At 36.8% G+C, this 19,988-nt stretch overlaps 1 protein-coding gene across 4 annotated transcripts in view; it reads left to right on the plus strand.

Moving 5' to 3' along the window:
• The window catches only part of LOC132129571 (utrophin-like), a 150,860-nt gene that overhangs the window by 94,526 nt on the left and 36,346 nt on the right, over positions 1–19,988 (plus strand). For all 4 annotated transcript variants that reach the window (XM_059541200.1, XM_059541199.1, XM_059541198.1 and 1 more), the window contains 7 exons: positions 5,482–5,543; positions 6,134–6,208; positions 7,207–7,408; positions 7,740–7,825; positions 12,534–12,691; positions 14,498–14,664; positions 18,603–18,714. In XM_059541200.1, the coding sequence (XP_059397183.1) occupies positions 5,482–5,543; positions 6,134–6,208; positions 7,207–7,408; positions 7,740–7,825; positions 12,534–12,691; positions 14,498–14,664; positions 18,603–18,714 (862 nt within the window). The remainder of the gene's footprint in view (positions 1–5,481; positions 5,544–6,133; positions 6,209–7,206; positions 7,409–7,739; positions 7,826–12,533; positions 12,692–14,497; positions 14,665–18,602; positions 18,715–19,988) is intronic.

A 19,988-nucleotide genomic window follows, 5' to 3' on the forward strand; every position in this document is an offset into this window, starting at 1 on the left:
GGAAACTGCCTGAGGCCAAATGAAAGGAAATTTACTTTATTTACAAAATATTTTGTCTAAATCATATTTCTGTAATTCTAATGACTTTTTTGTGGATATTAGTTGTGTAGAGTTCATGTTTATTCATCAGAGTGTATTCAGAGCTCCCTGGACTTCAGAGAGAGAGAGAGAGAGAGAGAGAGAGAGAGAGTGTGTGTGTGTGTGTGTGTGTGTGTGTGTGTGTGTGTGTGTGTGTGTGTGTGTGTGTGTGTGTGTGTGTGTGTGAGTGAGAGAGAGAGAGCAGCAGCTAATCCTGTAAGCAGCTCAGCGCTGTCAGTGAAACCCCTCTCACATCCAGTACTGTAAACCTCTGGGTGCAGAAGGGAACCAAGCAGTTTTTATTTTATATATATATATTCAATTCAATTCAATTCAATTCAAGTTTATTTGTATAGCGCTTTTTACAATACAAATCGTTACAAAGCAACTTTACAGAAAATTATGTTTCTACAATATTTAGTAGTAGCTAGTAGTTTGTGCACGTTTGACAGGATTTTAGAAAAATAAAAATAATAATAATAATACAAGACGTAGTCAGCTAGAAGATGAGCTATCAATATTATTAATTAATAGTAATTATATGATGCAGTCACACATGTAGCAATAATTGTTAGTTCTGTTTGTTGATTCAAGGTTAGCATCATCTGGGGTCCTCTGAGGGTCAGCATCATCTCTTCTCAGGTGTTCTGGATCCAGACTGGAGCTTGTGTAAATCCTAGTTACCACGGGATGTAAATCCCGTGGCAAAACATAGAAACAAAATAGAGACATCATTAGCATAGCTGCTGATCCAACAAAGTAAAATTAGTTTAACCCAAGCTAAAGAATAAAAATGCAGATGCAACTACACTCACAATTTAAGAGATACATTATTCGAATGCTTGGCGAAAGAGATGAGTTTTTAATCTAGATTTAAACAGAGAGAGTGTGTCTGAACCCCGAACATTATCAGGAAGGCTATTCCAGAGTTTGGGAGCCAAATGTGAAAAAGCTCTACCTCCTTTAGTGGACTTTGCTATCCTAGGAACTACCAAAAGTCCAGCGTTTTGTGACCTTAGGGTGCGTGATGGGTTGTAGCGTGGTAGAAGGCTAGTTAGGTACGCAGGAGCTAAACCATTTAGGGCCTTATAGGCAAGTAATGATAATTTGTAACTGATACAGAACTTAATAGGTAGCCAGTGCAGAGACTGTAAAATTGGGGTAATATGATCATATTTTCTTGACCTGGTAAGGACTCTAGCTGCTGCATTTTGGACTACCTGTAGCTTGTTTATTGACGAAGCAGGACAACCACCTAGAAGTCCATTACAATAGTCCAGTCTAGAGGTCATGAAAGCATGAACTAGCTTTTCTGCATCAGAAACAGATAACATGTTTCGTAGCTTGGCAATGTTTCTAAGATGGAAGAATGCAGTTTTTGTAACATTGGAAATATGATTTTCAAAAGACAAATTGCTGTCTAATATAACACCCAGATTTCTGACTGTAGAGGAAGTAACAGTATATCCGTCTAGTTGCAGATTGTAATCTACAAGATTCTGTGTGGTGTTTTTTGGTCCAATAATTAATATCTCTGTCTTATCCGAATTTAATTGGAGAAAATTATTTGTCATCCAATCTTTTACATTTTTAACACACTCGTTGAGATATATAGCTGAGTATCATCAGCATAACAGTGGAAGCTAATTCCGTATTTTCTAATAATATTACCAAGGGGCAACATGTATATTGAAAATAGAAGGGGACCTAGGACGGATCCTTGTGGCACTCCATATTTTACTGATGATAAATGAGATGACACCCCATTTAAGTAAACAAAATGGTAGCGATCGGACAGGTAGGATCTAAACCATCTTAGAGCCTGCCCTTGAATACCTGTATAGTTTTGTAATCGATCTATGAGTATGTCATGATCTATGGTGTCGAACGCAGCACTAAGATCAAGTAAAACTAGAAATGAGATGCAGCCTTGATCTGACGCAAGAAGCAGGTCATTTGTAATTTTAACAAGTGCAGTTTCTGTGCTATGGTGGGGCCTGAAACCTGACTGAAATTCTTCATACAGATCATTTTTATGCAGGAAGGTGCCCAATTGAGCAGACACAACTTTTTCTAAAATTTTAGACATAAATGGAAGATTTGAAATAGGCCTATAATTTGCCAGTACTATTAATTCTAAAAACTTCCAAGTTAGTTTTTCTCCATTTGCATTCAAGACTACGAGTTACTTTCTTGAGAGAGTGAGTATTACTGTTATATATACTGTATATATATATATATATATATATATATATATATATATATATATATATATATATATATATACAGTACAGACCAAAAGTTTGGAAACATTACTATTTTTAATGTTTTTGAAAGAAGTTTCTTCTGCTCATCAAGCCTGCTTTTATTTGATCAAAAATACAGAAAAAACAGTAATATTGTGAAATATTATTACAACTTAAAATAATTGTTTTCTATTTGAATATACTTAAAAAAAATAATGTATTCCTGTGATGCAAAGCTGAATTTTCAGCATCATTCCTCCAGCCTTCAGTGTCACATGTAACATCCAGTCTGTCACATGATCATTTAGAAATCATTCTAATATTCTGATTTATTATGAGTGTTGCAAACAGTTCTGCTGTCTCATATATTTGATCAATAAAAAGTTAAAAAGAACTGCATTTACTCAAAATAAAAATAAAAATTCTAATAATATATTTTCTTTACTATCACTTTTGATCAATTTAACACATCCTTGCTGAATAAAAGTATTGATTTTATTTAAAAAAAGAAAGAAAAAAAATTACTGACCTGTAGTGTATATTGTTATTACAAAATATTTATATTTTAAAAACATAGCTTCTTTTTATTTTTTTTTATTTTTTACTTTTTATTCATCAAAGTATCCTAAAAAAGTATCACATGATCTGAACAAATATTAAGCAGCAGAACTGTTTCCAGCTTTGATAATGAATCATCATATTAGAATGATTTCTAAAGGATCATGTGATAATGATCCTAAAAATTCAGCTTTGCATCATAGAAAAAAATGATAATTTAAAGTATAATACATTTAAAAACAATTATTTTAAATTGTAATAATATATCACAATATTAATTTTTTTTCAGTATTTTTGATCAAATAAAAGCAGGCTTGATGAGCAGAAGAAACTTCTTTCAGAAACATTAAAAATTGTAATGTTTCCAAACTTTTGGTCTGTACTGTATATATTACTCTACCTTCCAAAAGTGTGGGGTCAGTTAATTATTGTTTTTGTTTGATTCAACTGATAAGAAGTGACAGTCGAGACAAATTAAGATGATGCAAAATAATTATATTTCAAATCAATATGGTTTTCATTTTAGCTTTTTGTTAATCAAAAATATGAAGCAGCGCAACTGTTTTCAACATTGATAATAATCACAAATGTTTCTCGAACAGTAAATCAGTATATTAGGATGATTTCTGAAGATCATGTGACACTGAAGACTGGAGGAATGATGCTGAAAATACAGCTTTGACTCATAAATTACATTTTGAAATTATTTAAATAGATTTTATTTTATTTTAATAATTTCACAATAGTTCTGTTTTTAAAGTAGTTTTGATCAAATAATTGCAGCGTTGCTAATGATAATGATGAGACTTCTTTCAAAAACACCCCCATGAATGCTAGTGTTAGCAGCTATTTCACTGCAACACTTGTTGGAATTAAGATACAAACCCTTAACAGAATCTAGCTGTAGACGGCGAGGCAGATGGATGATGACACTTCTTCGCTGTGGTCCTGTAGTTGTTTATTTCAGCTGTCTGCGGTAACCAGTTCAAGTATGGCCCAGAGCACAGACATCGAAACATCCCTGAACACAGCGTTCCTCACTGATCCTGCTGAAAACCAATTTGTGTGACAGAACAATCATCTGCCATCACCTGGCTCCATGCATGCTTCAGTAAAGCTGAGCCCTGAACGTCCATCAGGGTGTGTGTGTTGGTCTGAGACAGCAGTGGAGCGGAGCAGAGCGGAGAGAAGTTCTCATCAACATGTGAATGAGTCATGAATGACATGATGAGGATCCCTCAACACCTGTCCCAGCATCCCTCAGGAGCTGCCATGTCTGTCTCTGCTAAACAGGAACTCAGTCAGACATTAGCCCCTTAAATTTTTGTATTTACCGGTAATTTACTGGTATTACTGTGTGAAATGTACATATCTGGTGTTGGCCTCAAGATTATATCCACTCCAGACATTATTCAGCATGACATTTTTGGTAGTTAATTCTGGTTCATGCAAAAATCAAAATTGTCATGCCATCCTAAATTTGTGACTTTTCTTCTCCTGTAGAACTATTTCAACTCTGAAGGAACAGTGAAAGTGAATGTTGACCAACTTTGAAGATCGAAAAAAGCATATAAAGGCAACATAACTCCAGTGGTTTAATGCACATCTTATAAACCGATCGAATCAATTTTTTTTATTCATTTTTTTTTTATGCATTTTAGAAATGACACCTGCAGTCATTTTGGCAAACATGATTTCAAGCTCGATTACACTTCCTCGCACCATCTAGCTCTGCTCATTTAGCACTGAGTGGCAAATGTTTAGGATATCTGAGGAAAATATGAGTTGAACACATTGCTAGGATGATCTGTGTGGCAGTTACTCACTGACCCAAGTCAAAAGAGTCCCTATGATATTCTAGTCTCTAGATATGGCTCTAATTGTGGCCGTTTTATCATCTGTCAGGCAGATATTTCCATCCAGATTACTTGGAAGAGTTAACGTAAAAGCCCAGGGCTTTGTTGAAATCACTCATCATAAATATGAGTAGTAGTTTTCGAAAAGTTGTTTTCCTCCACAGGATGCTAATTCCCATATTGAGCTCATTTAAATCTTTTGGCCCAATAGTATTAGTTACCAGTATTAGTTGAAATAATAATAGTCTGTTTGTTCTTTGCGCCCGAACATTTTAGCAGAAGCAACATGACATGTTTTCATTTGAGATTAAATGTTATTGCAAGTGATCATGCCAAAAGTCATGCAACCCATATAAATATAAATGAATAAATAAAAAGCCCCTACCAAAAAGAAGTCCTGTCGGTTACTGGAAACTTTGTCCAGGTTAATTGCCGTTGCACACTCTTATTCTGTTAGTACATGTGTGTCAGACTCTGAGGGAGAGAGGGGGGCATGTAATGACAGCTGAGTTACTGAGGTCAGCGGACGGGACGCTCCTCTGTCAGGTCACATCTGACCCGAACTAAATGAAATGGATAGTACAAAGTGTCTCCTGAGCTCTCCCTTTATTTCTGCTCTAGACCTTTATCTCATCCGTCTGCTGTTTTCACTTCATTCAGCTCAAGTCGTTCACCCCAAACCTTTTTGTGTCCAAAATGGCATCTCTCTCACAAACATTGTCCCTCTCTGTTCTCTTCTGCAGTCATCAGAGTCAGACGACGTGCTGGGACCATCCCAAGATGACCGAGCTCTATCATTCTCTGTGTAAGTGACTCCAACACACACACGTCTGACCGGCGCTCAGAGCAGCTCAAGTCTCAACAAATACACAGCTGAATAAACACTGGACAGCATGCGTCCGCAGAGGCCTGCTGTCGGTAGAGGTGTGTGTGTGTGTGTGTGAGTGTGTTTGGTGACTCTGGAGGTTTCCTGCAAACACACACACACACACCTCTACCGACAGCAGGCCTCTGCGGACACACACACACACGTTAGTTTTTGTGAAAGGTGTGTTCATCCCATAGGCGTAATGGTTTTTATACTGTACAAACTGTATATTCAATGTATTCTATATTTAATGTAAAATATTCAATGAACTGCTGCTGTTTATAACTGTGTTGTCAAGTTCAGTTTGTGAATGTAGATTGAGTCAAATGGTGTGGTATTTATGGTTTTCACATGTCACGAATCATTAAAAATAACAGACTTAAAAGAACGGAATTAATCCGTGAATCTAACATCTTTTTCACACATTGAACATTTCTATTCAGACTCAGTTCAGACTCAGCTAGTTCAGTTCAGTTTATAGTCTGTGTGTTTACTTTTCAATGGCTTTCTCTTCTGTTTTCTTTTAGCTGACCTCAACAACGTGCGGTTCTCTGCGTACAGGACGGCGATGAAGATCCGCCGGCTGCAGAAAGCCCTCTGCTGTAAGTGTGTGTGTGTGTGATTAGAGATGCATGCTTGCATCGTCTCACTCTTTCAGCTCAATTAACTCAGAAAGGCCCAATTAACAGCACAAAGAGAATGAGTGAGGAGCGTTTGTGTGCGTGATCTCCTCATTCCTCTGTCTCCATGCCTCACATCCTCTTCATTTGCATGTGTTTGTTTCTTACGTTGTTAATTGTCTCATTAAAAAGTGTAAACAGGGAATATGGCGTCCATCGCTCCATCAAAGATGAATAGTGGTGATCGTTCAGACACTCACACCGTGTCCTAACAGAGCCTGACAAGTGATTCAACTTCCATGTTAATCAGGACGTTTGCTCTAACCGGCTGTGGACACTAAAAGACATTTCGCCAGTAGCTACTATTTCTCTTCTAGTTTCTATTTTTGTAGCTCTGCCCTCAAATAAAACCTCATAAGTTAAATATATATATATATTATTTTGCACCTACATAATATTATATTCCTTCTTATTGAAAAAAACCCCACAATTTTAAACTGCTTAAGCATTTAAGCATTGCTGCGTTAAAAACATTACTGCATTAACAAATGCATAAATACAAATTATTATTTTATTTTTTTCGCATGTACATTAAAAATTATTTATTTTGCAGACACTTTTATCTAAAGTGCCCTACATTGCATTCTAGCTGCACATTTACATTTGATCAGTTCTTGCTTTTCATGGGAATCAAACCCATGACCTTGGCGTTGCTTGTACGATGCGTGGCTGATTGAAGTCTAATTCACCATTAGTTCCTTGAAGATTTTCCTTTGGGGTTTCCAGTATACGAGTAAAACAAGGCCTGTGGTAAATATAAGTTGAACATTTTATAAATGAATGAAACTGATACTGAACACACTCATGAATTGAAAAGCCCCATTATTAAACACCATAGGAAAATCTTAAGGGATCCATGGTGAATTAGTCTTAAACATTGATTTCAGTGAAGACCAACATTGTCTCTCTGTGTGTCTCAGTGGATCTGTTGGATCTGAGTGTGGCTCAGTCCATGTTCCAGCAGCACAGTTTGACGGTAAACTCCCAGCAGCTGACGGTTCCTGAGGTCATCAACTGCTTGACGTCTGTGTATGACGGCCTGGAGCAGGAACACAAAGACCTGGTCAACGTCCCACTCTGTGTGGACATGTGTCTCAACTGGCTGCTCAATGTCTACGACACGTACGTATTAGACTCTTGTGCTGTTTGTACACCAGACAAGTGGCACGTTATGACACAACAACACTAGATGGCTCAGATTATGACCCTGCCACTGTCTGCACATCACAAAGAAATCCCCTCATTTTGCTGAAGGCTCGCCTGGAGCTCACAGCTGATGGATGTGTCCTGTGTATTTCAGAAGCTGAGAGGTGGCTTCCAATATAGACACAGTATTATACAAACTAAACACTACTGAAATGTATTCCCCAATCGATTATGGGCGGATGTATAGTATTGTCATGTGCTTATAGCTGCTTCTTTCTCTAATCCATAATGTTTTTGTGTGCCACAGGGGTCGCAGTGGGAAAATTCGAGTTCTGTCCATGAAGATTGGTCTTCTCTCTCTTTGTAAGGGTCACCTGGAGGAGAAATACAAATGTAAGCCCTTTTTCATAACAAATATTGAACCAACAACGATAAAACAGTAGTGTATTCTGTTTTACTAACATCTTAACCAGAAGAATCAAATGATAACCATATCATGAACATATCATGTTAATCCAATCTGAAAAGACTATTTGGTGGCCAACTTGATTTTCTGGCTGTTAACCACATGAGAAAACACACACACTCACACATTAATGTACAGTATATTCTTTCAAATACATATGTAAATTAAGAAATATTAAAAACTTTAAATGTGATGGGTTGCCCTTTCTCCCCTATAAGATAAAAATATAATTTTCCAAATATTTGTCATTGAAGTATGATTTTTAAAGCAGTATATTTAGTTGTGCTAAATATAAAATTTTACTGTAAATTATATGGTAATTGTTAGATTTAGATGTAGCTGTATTTGGCTGAGCAGTGGTTTGGGTTGCTCGCCGATGTATTTGATTTCCCTAATACATAAAATAAGTCTTCAACACTGGTGTTAACCTGTTGGTCTTCAAAATATCTTATCCCTAAATCTCAGCTTTTCCAAAATTCTGTCTTGAAATTTATACCTGAACACAAAAGTGCTGCAAACTTCCCACTGGAGATCATGCAATCTACAAGAGGTTCCTAAAGAAAGATGGTCCTTTACTATTCTAACTGTATGGACCATATGGTTCACACCTTTACAGACATTGTCACAATGTAAATGCATCTGACTAAAGATACCCATAATCTTTCAATATTCATTTGAAACAACTATATTTTACAGAGAAAAAAAACATGCATGGCAAAATTGTAAATACTTAGTAAGCTTACTTTACTGAACCATTTTTATGTTATGTTTTCTTTAAAATGACAGTTTTTAAAGTGTGTTTCATCAGTGTGGTTGCTGTTTAACAAAGGTAAGTTATTAAAATAATTTCCATTAATTTAAATAAAGCTGAAATATAAATATTAAAAACTTACACAAATTAGAAATGTTGTCTTGACAACTAACTGTTGAGGAACTAAAATAGAAAAACTATAACTGAAAAAAATAAACTGAAAGCAAAATAGTTTAAAGAAAAGTAATTAAAAATAAATACTTATTTTAACAAAAATGTAAATGACAACTTTAAAGCTTATAATAATACAATAATAGAATCTAGTTAAAAGTAAAATGACATTGTCATATTTTGTTAAGTAATCCACCACCTCTGTAAAAATTATCCAAAAACCTGTGACACGTATCTGAGTATTAACATCAAATATAGGTAGTATGAGGTCTAAGGCAAATCGAAGGTTCATTATTTGTGCTGGTTGAGGTTTTTTGTTGTGTATTTGCCGTTTATTTGTCTGTATACTGAATATTATGGTGTTTGTGCCCTGCAGCATTGTTAGATCACGTGTACAAATCCCAGCCTTATCCCTTTTAAATAATGGTTTTGTGAAGCGCCACAAACCCCATGACGCTCTACCACTTTTTTTTTTTTTTGGTCCTGTTTTGTTCCTAAAAGCATAGACTGCACTTCTCCATGTAATTGGGCTTTTTGCTCTTTTTTCTCTTTTAAGTTCTGACTCATCTCAGGAGTCTTTAGTCCTCTGAGTGATCAGGACTCACAGTAGACGAATCCCTGCACTGCTTAGTTTACAGGCTGCAGTAGCGATTGTTCTCCAAGTCTGAAGTGCCGTAGACAGACCAAAAATGACATACAGCACTTGTTGCGATGGAAGACATATTGTTTCCATTTTCGGTCAGCAGTTTGAGGTTCACTTGGTCTGGTCAGCACTTTGTAAAGCAGAGCTGAGTGACAGACAATCACAGACGCTTCAGTGCCGGTGTTGTTCGTTGACCTTGAGTTAACACAGCGCACAGTGAAATTGAGTCCGTGTGACTTCAGTTGTGTGTGTTGGAGTGAGAATAGAGTTTATTGAACTGATGGACAGAGGGCTGGAGTTCAGTGCTCTCTCTCTCTCTCTCTGTGTGTATGGGGGGAGGGGGGGTAAATGCTCTGGTAATCAAGGTCATCTCTATCCCTGTCCCTGAGCCAAAGTCAGAAAGTGAGAGATGGATGAATAATGATGGATTTATGCAATTACTTTTCATTTTTTATTTTATTTTTTTTTAGAAATTGAACATTTAGCCATTGTTCTTATGTAATTTAGCAATCGGTATCTGGTGTTACTTTCTCCAATTTTGAGCCAATTTTTCTCTCAATCCTTGAGGATATTATACTCTGACTAAAGTCTACAACTTCTCCTCAAGATATTGTTCCGAACCATTTAATTTAAGCACGCTTCAAATTCAGTTGGCCTTTTTATAGTGTCTATAATTTATACAAGTTTTTTTTTCTGGGATTGTGCCTGACTACTGTAAACATGCAGTGATCCAACCCCTTTTGAAGAAATCAAATTTGGATTAGAGTGTGTTATTTTAGACCAATCTCAAAACTTCCATTCTTGGCTAAAATCATGGAGAAGAACGTTCTGACCCAACTTCAGTCATTTGTTGATACAAATTAGATCTGTGAAGTGTTTCAATCAGGTAAAAAAAAAAAAAAACATCAAAGCACTGAATTAGCTTTGCTGAGAGTTTTTAATGATATTTTACTGAACTTTCACTTTTAGATCTTACGGCAGCGTTTGATATGATTGACCATCAAATACTTATATCTCGTCTTGAAACATATGTGGGTATCTGTGGAAATGCCTTAAGATGGATGAAGTCATATTTTCAAAATAGGAGTTTTTCGGTCCCTATGAGAAAATTAGTATCGGCATTGGCACCCATTTCTTGTGGTGTCCCGCAAGGCTCTATTTTAGCGCCTTTTTTCTTTTCTCTGTATATGCTACCGTTGGGATTGATTTTGGATAAATATGGTGTGATATTTCATTCTTACGCTGATGACAGTTGTATTTGTCTTTTAACCCAGATTCTTCCAGTGCCTTAATGAATTCTTAATGAATCGAAAACAGAGATCATTCCAGAAGAAGACAAAACGATCCTGTTTACAGAATCAGGCCTATTTTGTGACAGAATATAGCTCTTTAGCCAATCCCATAAAAAGGATTTTACACTCAAATTGGAATCTTATTAAGAGTGATCCTGTTCTTAGAGAAGTGTTTTCTGCATCTCCAAAAATTTGTTTCAAGAGGGCTCCAACTCTACGAGATAGGCTAGTATCTAGTCATCTTCCTGCTAAAAAACAGACCACTTGGCTTAACAGACAATTAAAAGGTACTTACAAATGTGGGTCTTGTAACCATTGTTCTAATATTAAAGAATGCAAAGAATTCTGCAATTTCAAGACAGATAAGAGGTACAACATAAAGACATTCATTAATTGCAACACCACTTTTGTGGTATAGAGGTTATCATGCAAATGTGGATGCTTTTATGTAGGTCGGACCAAGAGATGTCTCAAAGACAGAGTATCGGAGCATATATATGCCATTAGAAAAGCTAATTTAGATTACCCTATGGCAAAACATTTTCAAAATGTGCACAATAGTAATCCAGAAGGCCTAATGGTTGAGGGTTTAGAAATGATCAAAAAGAGCATTCGGGGTGGTGACCGTTTAAAATTACTTCTACAGAGAGAAACATTCTATATATATGAGTTACAGGCCACTGTATACCCTGGTTTGAATGAAGAAATAGATTTCAGTCCCTTTTTGGGATATGCCCTTTGTTGCTATGTAACCTCCTAGTGGACCTTCTTTGTACGTGCATGTAATTTGTCATTCAGGTGTTTCTAATCAGCATCTATAAAAGAGTAAATTGTTTGATTGGAAAACATACCCTGTAGAAGGCTGTTTGTGCCGCTACGCGTGGGTTGGTTTTCCCCAATGTCTTTTATTTTCTAACATGAAATAGCCAGTCCAATAAAGGCTTTTTATAATTTTCTAAAGAAGAGTGCCTTGGATTTCTTTCTACTACATTTTTACTGAATTCCCGACCCCAAAGAGCACCTTCAACAAAACCCTTTTTTTTTAACTCCTTGAGCACCCTGGACCCCTTTTTTTTTCAGAGATTATTATATTTGGTCCTTCTGAAATGAGCGATATGGCTGGAGTTAACCTTGGAACGCTTAGCCCTTTTAGGAAAAATCAAGTAAAAAAAATGGGTGTGATCTGTAATAGTGCTTTAAAATTTAACTCTCAAATTAGTGAAGTTGACAAGGTTAGCTTCTACCAATTAAGAATTATCAAGCCTTTCATAGCACGTATAGACTTGGAGAAGCTTATTCATGTTTTTATTTTTTCTCGATTAGATTATTGCAACTCACTTTATTACGGTACTTAACATTTTTGGTTTAAAATTCAGCTGCAAGACTACTGACAGTAGTCTTGTTCATATTGTTCATCCATCAATCCAAGGTGGGTAGTTACCACATTTTTCTGTCTGTCTCTGTCAGTTTATTTTTCTGTATGGCTATCTATCCATGAATACGAAATAGATATTACCGTTTACATGTCCATGCATCCATCAGGGTTCTCAGTTTCTTATCTCTCAGGGGCCGTTCACACAGAACGTGATTCTGCACTCTACTGCTCTGCTTTTCCAGTTTTTTTTTATGTAAACTTGGGCTAGAAGGACATCTTTGGCCATTGTGCTCACGTCTTTTGCAACATCTCTCAACGTTTTCTAATGCATTGTAAATGGAAAGGAGTTTGCCTTTTAAACACTTTATAGATGATTTCCTGTGTTTGTTTGTGTCTCTGTCAGGTCTGTTTAATCAGGTGTCATCGGTGGGTGAGACGTGTGATCAGAGGCAGTTGGGTCTTCTGCTGCATGATGCCATTCAGATCCCTCGACAGCTGGGCGAGGTGGCGGCCTTCGGCGGGAGCAACATCGAGCCCAGCGTCCGCAGCTGCTTCCAGCATGTGCGTGAACACACACTCACACAAACACAACATGTGTGTTTAACTCTGATATGTCTGTGTTTATGACTGATGTCCTATTCAGTGAAAGAACAGTGTGAATTATTCAAGGCGTCTGCTCATGATATCCTCGCATTACGTCTCAGAAGACTGTGTGTGTTAATGGTGTTGTCAGCATGAGTGTTCATATTTTTGTCCTCCAGTCATTTTGCTAGTGTAAATCCTACAGCAGTTAGACTGGAGGCTATAAATACATACTTTAAAAGAGAAGGGGGATGGGGAGTCACCCCTTTGAAGCTTTTGCTCCTTGGATCGTGGTTTCTGAACATTCGTACAGGACATTCTGTTCATCCATCTGTCTCTGTGCCTGTCTGTCTCTCCATTTACCTGCCTTTATTTCTCTCTATCTTTGTCTCTCTTTTCTTCTGTTTGTTTTTGTATCTCTCTTTTTCTGTCTGTACATCTGACTTTTTTGTTTTCTATTTGTCTTTCTCTTTGTCTATCTATCCATCCATCCATCCATCAAACTATCTAGTTCTATTGTTCTATCATTGTAAGTTCTGTCCATTTGTCTGTCTACCCTGTCTTTTCATCCATCAATCTGTCTGTCAGTTCTCAGTGGTTTGATTGCTCTCTGACACAGAGTGTCAAATCTGAAATATTTTGAAGAGAGAGAAATTTCCATTGATAAATGTGTGGGGATGAAGAGGACAGATCCAATCAGAAGTGATTGACAGGAAGAGATGTCACCTCTGCAGAGAGGAGAAAAAGACAGGAAACTGGAAATAAAGGCTAGGTGTGAGTGTCAGAGGAGATGGACACATTGCTGAGCAACACTGCAGATGAAAGCTAAAAGAGAGGACATAAACGAATGCTGAAAGACAGGCGAGTGGAGGGATGACAGACAGACAGTCAGGACAGTGTCTCACCTGAACCCCTTTACAGTGCTGATGGATGGAATCGCCCAAACATTAAGTTTCTCTGGTTGCTCATGAATGTCTGATGGGAAATGTAAGAGCACAAAACACGTCAACAAGTCAGAGTTCAGAGCTGTAGGCTATGACATCACAGCCTCAAAAAAAGTGTAGATCTGCAGACATTCATTGTCTCAGACGTGCTCTGTGTGTGTGTGTGTGTGTGTGTGTGTGTCTGTCTCAATGCTAAGTGACATTTAAAGACTCTTACATGGGTAAATTCCACTGCTGGCATTGCTGCCAAGAATCGTGCTACTGAACAACGGAAACATTCCTGCCAAAATCCCTTCTTATTTGATAATTTATTTGCATTTGTTATGTTGATTTGAAATATGTGAATTTGTTTACCACAGAGTTCAAAAAATGACAGGAATGCTCCAGGAAATGAACTTACAATGGAAGACAGACAGGATAAACATTAAAATACAAGCTGCTTATAAAAATAGAATAATCATTAAATACTTTATGTTAAAGGGATAGTTCAAAAATGAAAATTGAGAATTCTAAGATTGGCTGTATGACAAATGAAATGTTATTTGCATACAGTTAGCTAATAGTCCTAGTATTGCACTGGTTAAAATCACCCGGTAACTGCAGGCAGTGAGACTGAATCACTGAATGCTCCGTCTTCACAGAAATATTTATGAGGCTGTTATATCTCTATAAATGCAGCCGTGCGATTGACAGTCATTTATGGTGGTCTAGTAGAAAATGCTCCGTCCATCATCTTGATTTCAGACAGGCTGCATTGTTTATGAGGTGTTCGCTCAGGCTGTTTATGGGCTTTCTGAAATCCCTCCCTGATTGGCTGCCTGTGCTTACTCTCTGTTCTCAGGTGACCAATAAGGTGGAGCTGGAGCCCGGGCAGTTTATTGATTGGATGAGGCTGGAGCCGCAGTCGATGGTTTGGCTTCCGGTCCTGCACAGAGTGGCAGCAGCAGAAACGGCCAAACACCAGGCCAAGTGCAATATCTGTAAAGAGTTCCCCATCGTGGGCTTCAGGTACACACACACACACACACACACACCATAGAGGTTGATTTGACGATAATGACTGGTTGACTGTACATTATGAGGAACTGAAGAAACAGTGCAGCACAATGACACTATTGTGTATTTTAAACAGTCACTGTGTGCTCCTGTCACAAGAGGTGCTGACCTTTCTGAATGTCATCCATCCATACATAATGCTGTGCATTACTGTTAATTCTGCCATATCTCTGGCTGGGTCACACTGACAGCCTCCTCTGTCTCTGGAGGACTGAGCGCATCAGACCACACCATCTTGTTTTCTGAGATGTTTCTTTGAGGCAGAGATTCAGTCGGACGTTTACAGGAGGAGATATGGACCGGGTTTTGTCAGTGATGGATAGTATGTAGAGAAGACTAAATGGAACAAGAGAGAGAAACAGAGAAAAATAAAGTCTGAGTCAGTCAAGTTGGGTTTATTGAGAATGTTGAAAAAATAAAAATAAACCTTTGTGGAGAAGAAATCTTGAGGCATTATTCTGTTAAATTGATGAGTTCACTTACAGAGTCGTACAAATGTAATGAATTGTTTAGCAAATTAACAGTTAGCAGTAATCCACTAGAGGCTGGGCATTACAGTGATTTTGCCATGGCTGATGGTTAAGCTGTATTCCCTTAGCTCCAGCAAATGACTTTTTACAAGTGCTCTTGTAAACTAATGCTGTTGTCAGAGACGCGGTCTAGCATGAGTGACCCAAGTTCATTTTGTCTTAAGCGATATAACCCCTCACTCACCTTTCTTGGCTCTCCTAGAAATAAGTGTCCTGTCTATTCAAAGTTTAATTACTTCATTTCAATTGGACTTTCAGTTGAACGCTAAATGACTAAACAACCTGGTCCACACTTAACGGACAGAACACATCTTTGCATCTAAAAATCCAAAACGCAGCTCACACACAAAAAAAAGAAAAACAGCATGTTTCTGTCAAATAAAACCATTGCCATTACTACTTGCTACCATAACAAAATCTTTCAGCACTTGCCCCGCCTCCAGCGTCTTCTGATTGGTTGGATACTGTTTTGGAACTGACATTGATGAGGGGAAAACGAACAGTGTTGATATTTAATTTATCATGTGTTAATATTGACTTTAACAGCCATACAAATGAAATAAAACCAAATGGCAGCAACAAAATCATAAAAGATATATTTATAATGAATTATGACATCATTTAAAAAAAGTCCAAGTCATGCCTTTTTATTGATTAACTGTATCACTTAAAATATTTGTCGTAATTTATTCCTATTATTATTATTATTATTTAGAACTGTTACACAATGTGACAAAACTTTGTTTCACTTACATTTTTATGGTTCTTCTGTAATTCTGTGGTTCTAATTATTATTGTACTATTTATTTTCACATAGCATCTATATTTAAATATTATAGATCAGGTAAATTTGAACTTCTATCATTAGTTATGTTTAGTGCAGTTTTTTTTTTTTTTGTAAGGATGGGAACATTCTAGAAGTTTCTGTAACATTTTGGAATGCTCTTTAATATTCTATTGCTGTCTGGAGCATTCCAGAACATTATCTGACAAAAATCATCCAACATACACTTTTGGGTGATAACAGATTAGCGTGCATAAATTGTCAACATATATACAGTAAAGACCAAAAGTTTGGACACACCTTCTCATTCAAAGAGTTTTCTTTATTTTCATGACTATGAAAATTGTAGATTCACACTGAAGGCATCAAAACTATGAATTAACACGTGGAATTATATACATAACAAAACAGTGTGAAACAACTGAAAATGTGTCATATTCTAGGTTCTCCAAAGTAGCCACCTTTTGCTTTGATTACTGCTTTGCACAACAACATCAATAATAATAATAATAATATATATATATATATATATATATATATAGTAGGGGTGTAACGGTACGTGTATTCGTACCGGACCGTTTCGGTACAGGGGTTTCGGTACGATGCACGTGTGTACCGAATGACCGAATGCAATATTTTGTGTGTGGAACATAAGTACATTTTTGTGTTTCCAAACGAACATATTAAGTAGCGTAAGTCTCCGCGTTCAGCGCAAATCCCGCCCTGTAGCTGATTCTAAGGCCGGTGACACACTGGCTGCGTGGCGTGAGCGTAGCGTTTCTGCTGCGTGTCAGTTGCTTCGCGTTTTCTGTGTCTTTACACACCAGAATCGTTCCTGACGCGGCGCTGGCGCGCTGCTGCTGTAGGTGACATAGAGGGAGACCGCCGACAGACCAGGATCTTGTCTTCATGACAACAATATCTATACTTCATGTTGAGCATAAATATAAAGCCTACTGATAAAGGACACTGTCAACAGTATTGACGGCAAAATAGACTATGTTTGAGATGTGCAATATGCCAGTGTGTCACCGGCCTAAGGTTTTCAAAAGGCATCACGTGAGTGTGAACATCACTTCAACTAGGAAAAAAACTATTGTAATTCAAACGCAGCTCCCGTCGGCATTTAAACAGACCTTTGCTCTTAATTCCGATCGGTCCAACGCTATAACGAAATCTGAGCAGGTCTAAAAACTGAAACGGTTGATGCTGCACTTTACACTTTGGAAAAGTTATATATATTTTTTTAAGTATGAGCAGGCCTACAAGCTGGGATTGGTAATGCTGCACTGTAATCATAGTTATTTATTTATATTTTTCATTATATTTTATTATATGATATTGGTTTGAGACTGAGAGTATTTAACTTTGCAGCAGTATTTTATTTCTTATTCTTTTTTTTATTTTATTATAAATTATATTTTATTATTTATTTTATTAAAAAGTATTTTAAAAAAAGTGTAAACAAATTGTTAAAAAAAGTTTATAGTAATAAACAACCTGCAGTTTAATGTTTGCATTTCTTTCCCTTACTGTACCGAAAATGAACCGAACCGTGACTTTAAAACCGAGTTACGTACCAAACCGTAATTTTTGCGTACCGTTACACCCCTAATATATATATATATATATATACTTTAATTTTATTTATTTATTTTTTTCATTTTTATGAGCCCTGTTAATGATACACAAAAAAAGTTATGTGATTTTCATAATCACCATGTCAAAGTTGATAAAGAAATATTAAAAATAAAAGCAAAAAAAACATAAAAATTTATTTCAGTGTTTATTAAGTGCTTAAATTAATTTAATTAAAGTGTTATTTTATACTTTTATTATTATTATTATTATTATTTATGTTGTTGTTTTGTTGTGCCTTAGGGCATCCATTATCTGCTGCAAAATCACTGTAACATGCAAAGTCTTGCAAAATGCAAGAAATAATTTTTTCAATATCTTGAAAATTCATCAAATTGGATTTTAGGTCAGTTTTATAATATTTGTGTTATCCTGCATTGATCTTGCAGAGGCTAATATAAGAGGTCTTGGCTGAAGTACTGATGGTGTGATGTTTAGTCGTTCTCAGCAGGGGCCTCAGTGTTATATTGAGCTTTCAGATGGGCCGCCCCAGAGAGAGAAAGGGAGCTGTTTTGGAAAATGCAGCATCTTTTTAGTGTCACATCATTTATGTGGCAGTGCGGTGGAAATATTGCACACTGGAGGAATTAAATTCGATTGAAGAAACCAAAAACAAACAACACACTCTGTGCTGTCTTCCTCCACACTCAATTTACATGTATATGAGGAAAATCTGTGGAATAAAAACACTTCTAAACTGTGTGGTAATGATGTTACTGAATCAAGCGTGGCACGACTGGAGTCAGTATTCTCAAGAGGACTGTCAGTTTCAGACAAACTGAATAATAGTGGAATAACAAGTGGATAATAGTTTGACGAAACTACAGAATGGCGTGTAAAACCCCAAAAGACCTTGTCAAAAATATTCAGTCTTCATTGAAGTGCTTCAATGAAAGGCTATCATACTAATTGTCAGTGTTTTCTTTCTGTCTTTCTAGATATCGCAGTTTGAAGCACTTCAACTATGACGTTTGCCAGAGTTGTTTCTTCTCTGGTCGCACAGCGAAGGGTCATAAACTCAACTACCCCATGGTTGAGTACTGCACACCGGTGAGTTAGCAGCACCAGAACCTCTACCCCTCTCATACTTTCTCTCTCTCTCTCTACCCATCAAATCAAGGTATGTGTAATGACGCTCGCAAATTGGAGCTCATAAAAGAGAGGTTTTGCATGAATGGACATTACTGTGGGCATTCAGTAGTGGAACAGCTGTGGCTCTGTTCCAAAACCTAGTGAGATGTCTTCCTGTCTGCTGACATCAAACGCAGCAATTGGAATGCACAGTATTATCAGAGCATCATTGGAATCAGTTGATAAAGGCTTAAAAAAGTCAAAACAACATTGGCCTGATACAAAAATGATGCCGATGTGTCTTGCCAATAAGACGAATAACTCACATATTCTCAGGGTTTGCAAGCGATAAGATCATTCTTAAAGCAAATGTTTGCCTGAATGGTGATTAGATTCACTGTTTTGGTTCACCGCATTCACTCTGAGAATGCAAGTACAGAGTGTAGAGTCAGCAATAGAGTCAGCAGTCACATTAAGATACCATATTTTCCGGACTATATGTCGCACTTTTTTTCATAGTTTGGCTGGTCCTGCGACTTATAGTCAGGTGCGACTTTTTTATCAAAATTAATTTGACATGAACCAAGAGAAATGAACTAAGAGATATGAACCAAGAGAAAACATTACCGTCTCCAGCCGCGAGAGGGCGCTCTATGCTGCTCTGTGCTCCTGTAGTCTACCCCAGAGCGCCCTCTCGTGGCTGTAGATGGTAATGCTTTCTCTTGGTTCTTGGTTCTAAATAAATGCGACTTATAGTCCAGTGCGACTTATATATGTTTTTTTTCCTCGTCATGACGTGTATTTTTGGACTGATGCGACTTATACTCAGGTGCTACTTATAGTCCGAAAAATACAGTACTTGTGTTTTTGAATAAATATTATGAAGTAGTAATTGATGTCATAAAATCACGAATATGTTTTGATTTAAAGTTCAGAAGCTATCGCTTACATGAATAAAAATCACAAACATGACACTTGTAAATTAAAGAATTTTATATATACAAATACTAGTCACCCCCCTTTTTTGGCATGGAGACAGAAATGACATACCCAAAATAAAAAGGTTTCTGCTCATGATTCTTTCTGACTAGATACATAATCAACATTTTTTCACAAAGCTGACACTTCAAAGTTTATTGTTCAGGAATCAGAATAACTCAGACTGTTATGATAATAGAGATATATAAGCTCAAACATAAAAACTAAAATAAAAATATTAAAAACATATTTTTTAAATGCATTTAAAAAATTGT

Source organism: Carassius carassius, chromosome 46, assembly GCF_963082965.1.
Source record: "Carassius carassius chromosome 46, fCarCar2.1, whole genome shotgun sequence".
Lineage (NCBI taxonomy): Eukaryota > Metazoa > Chordata > Actinopteri > Cypriniformes > Cyprinidae > Carassius > Carassius carassius.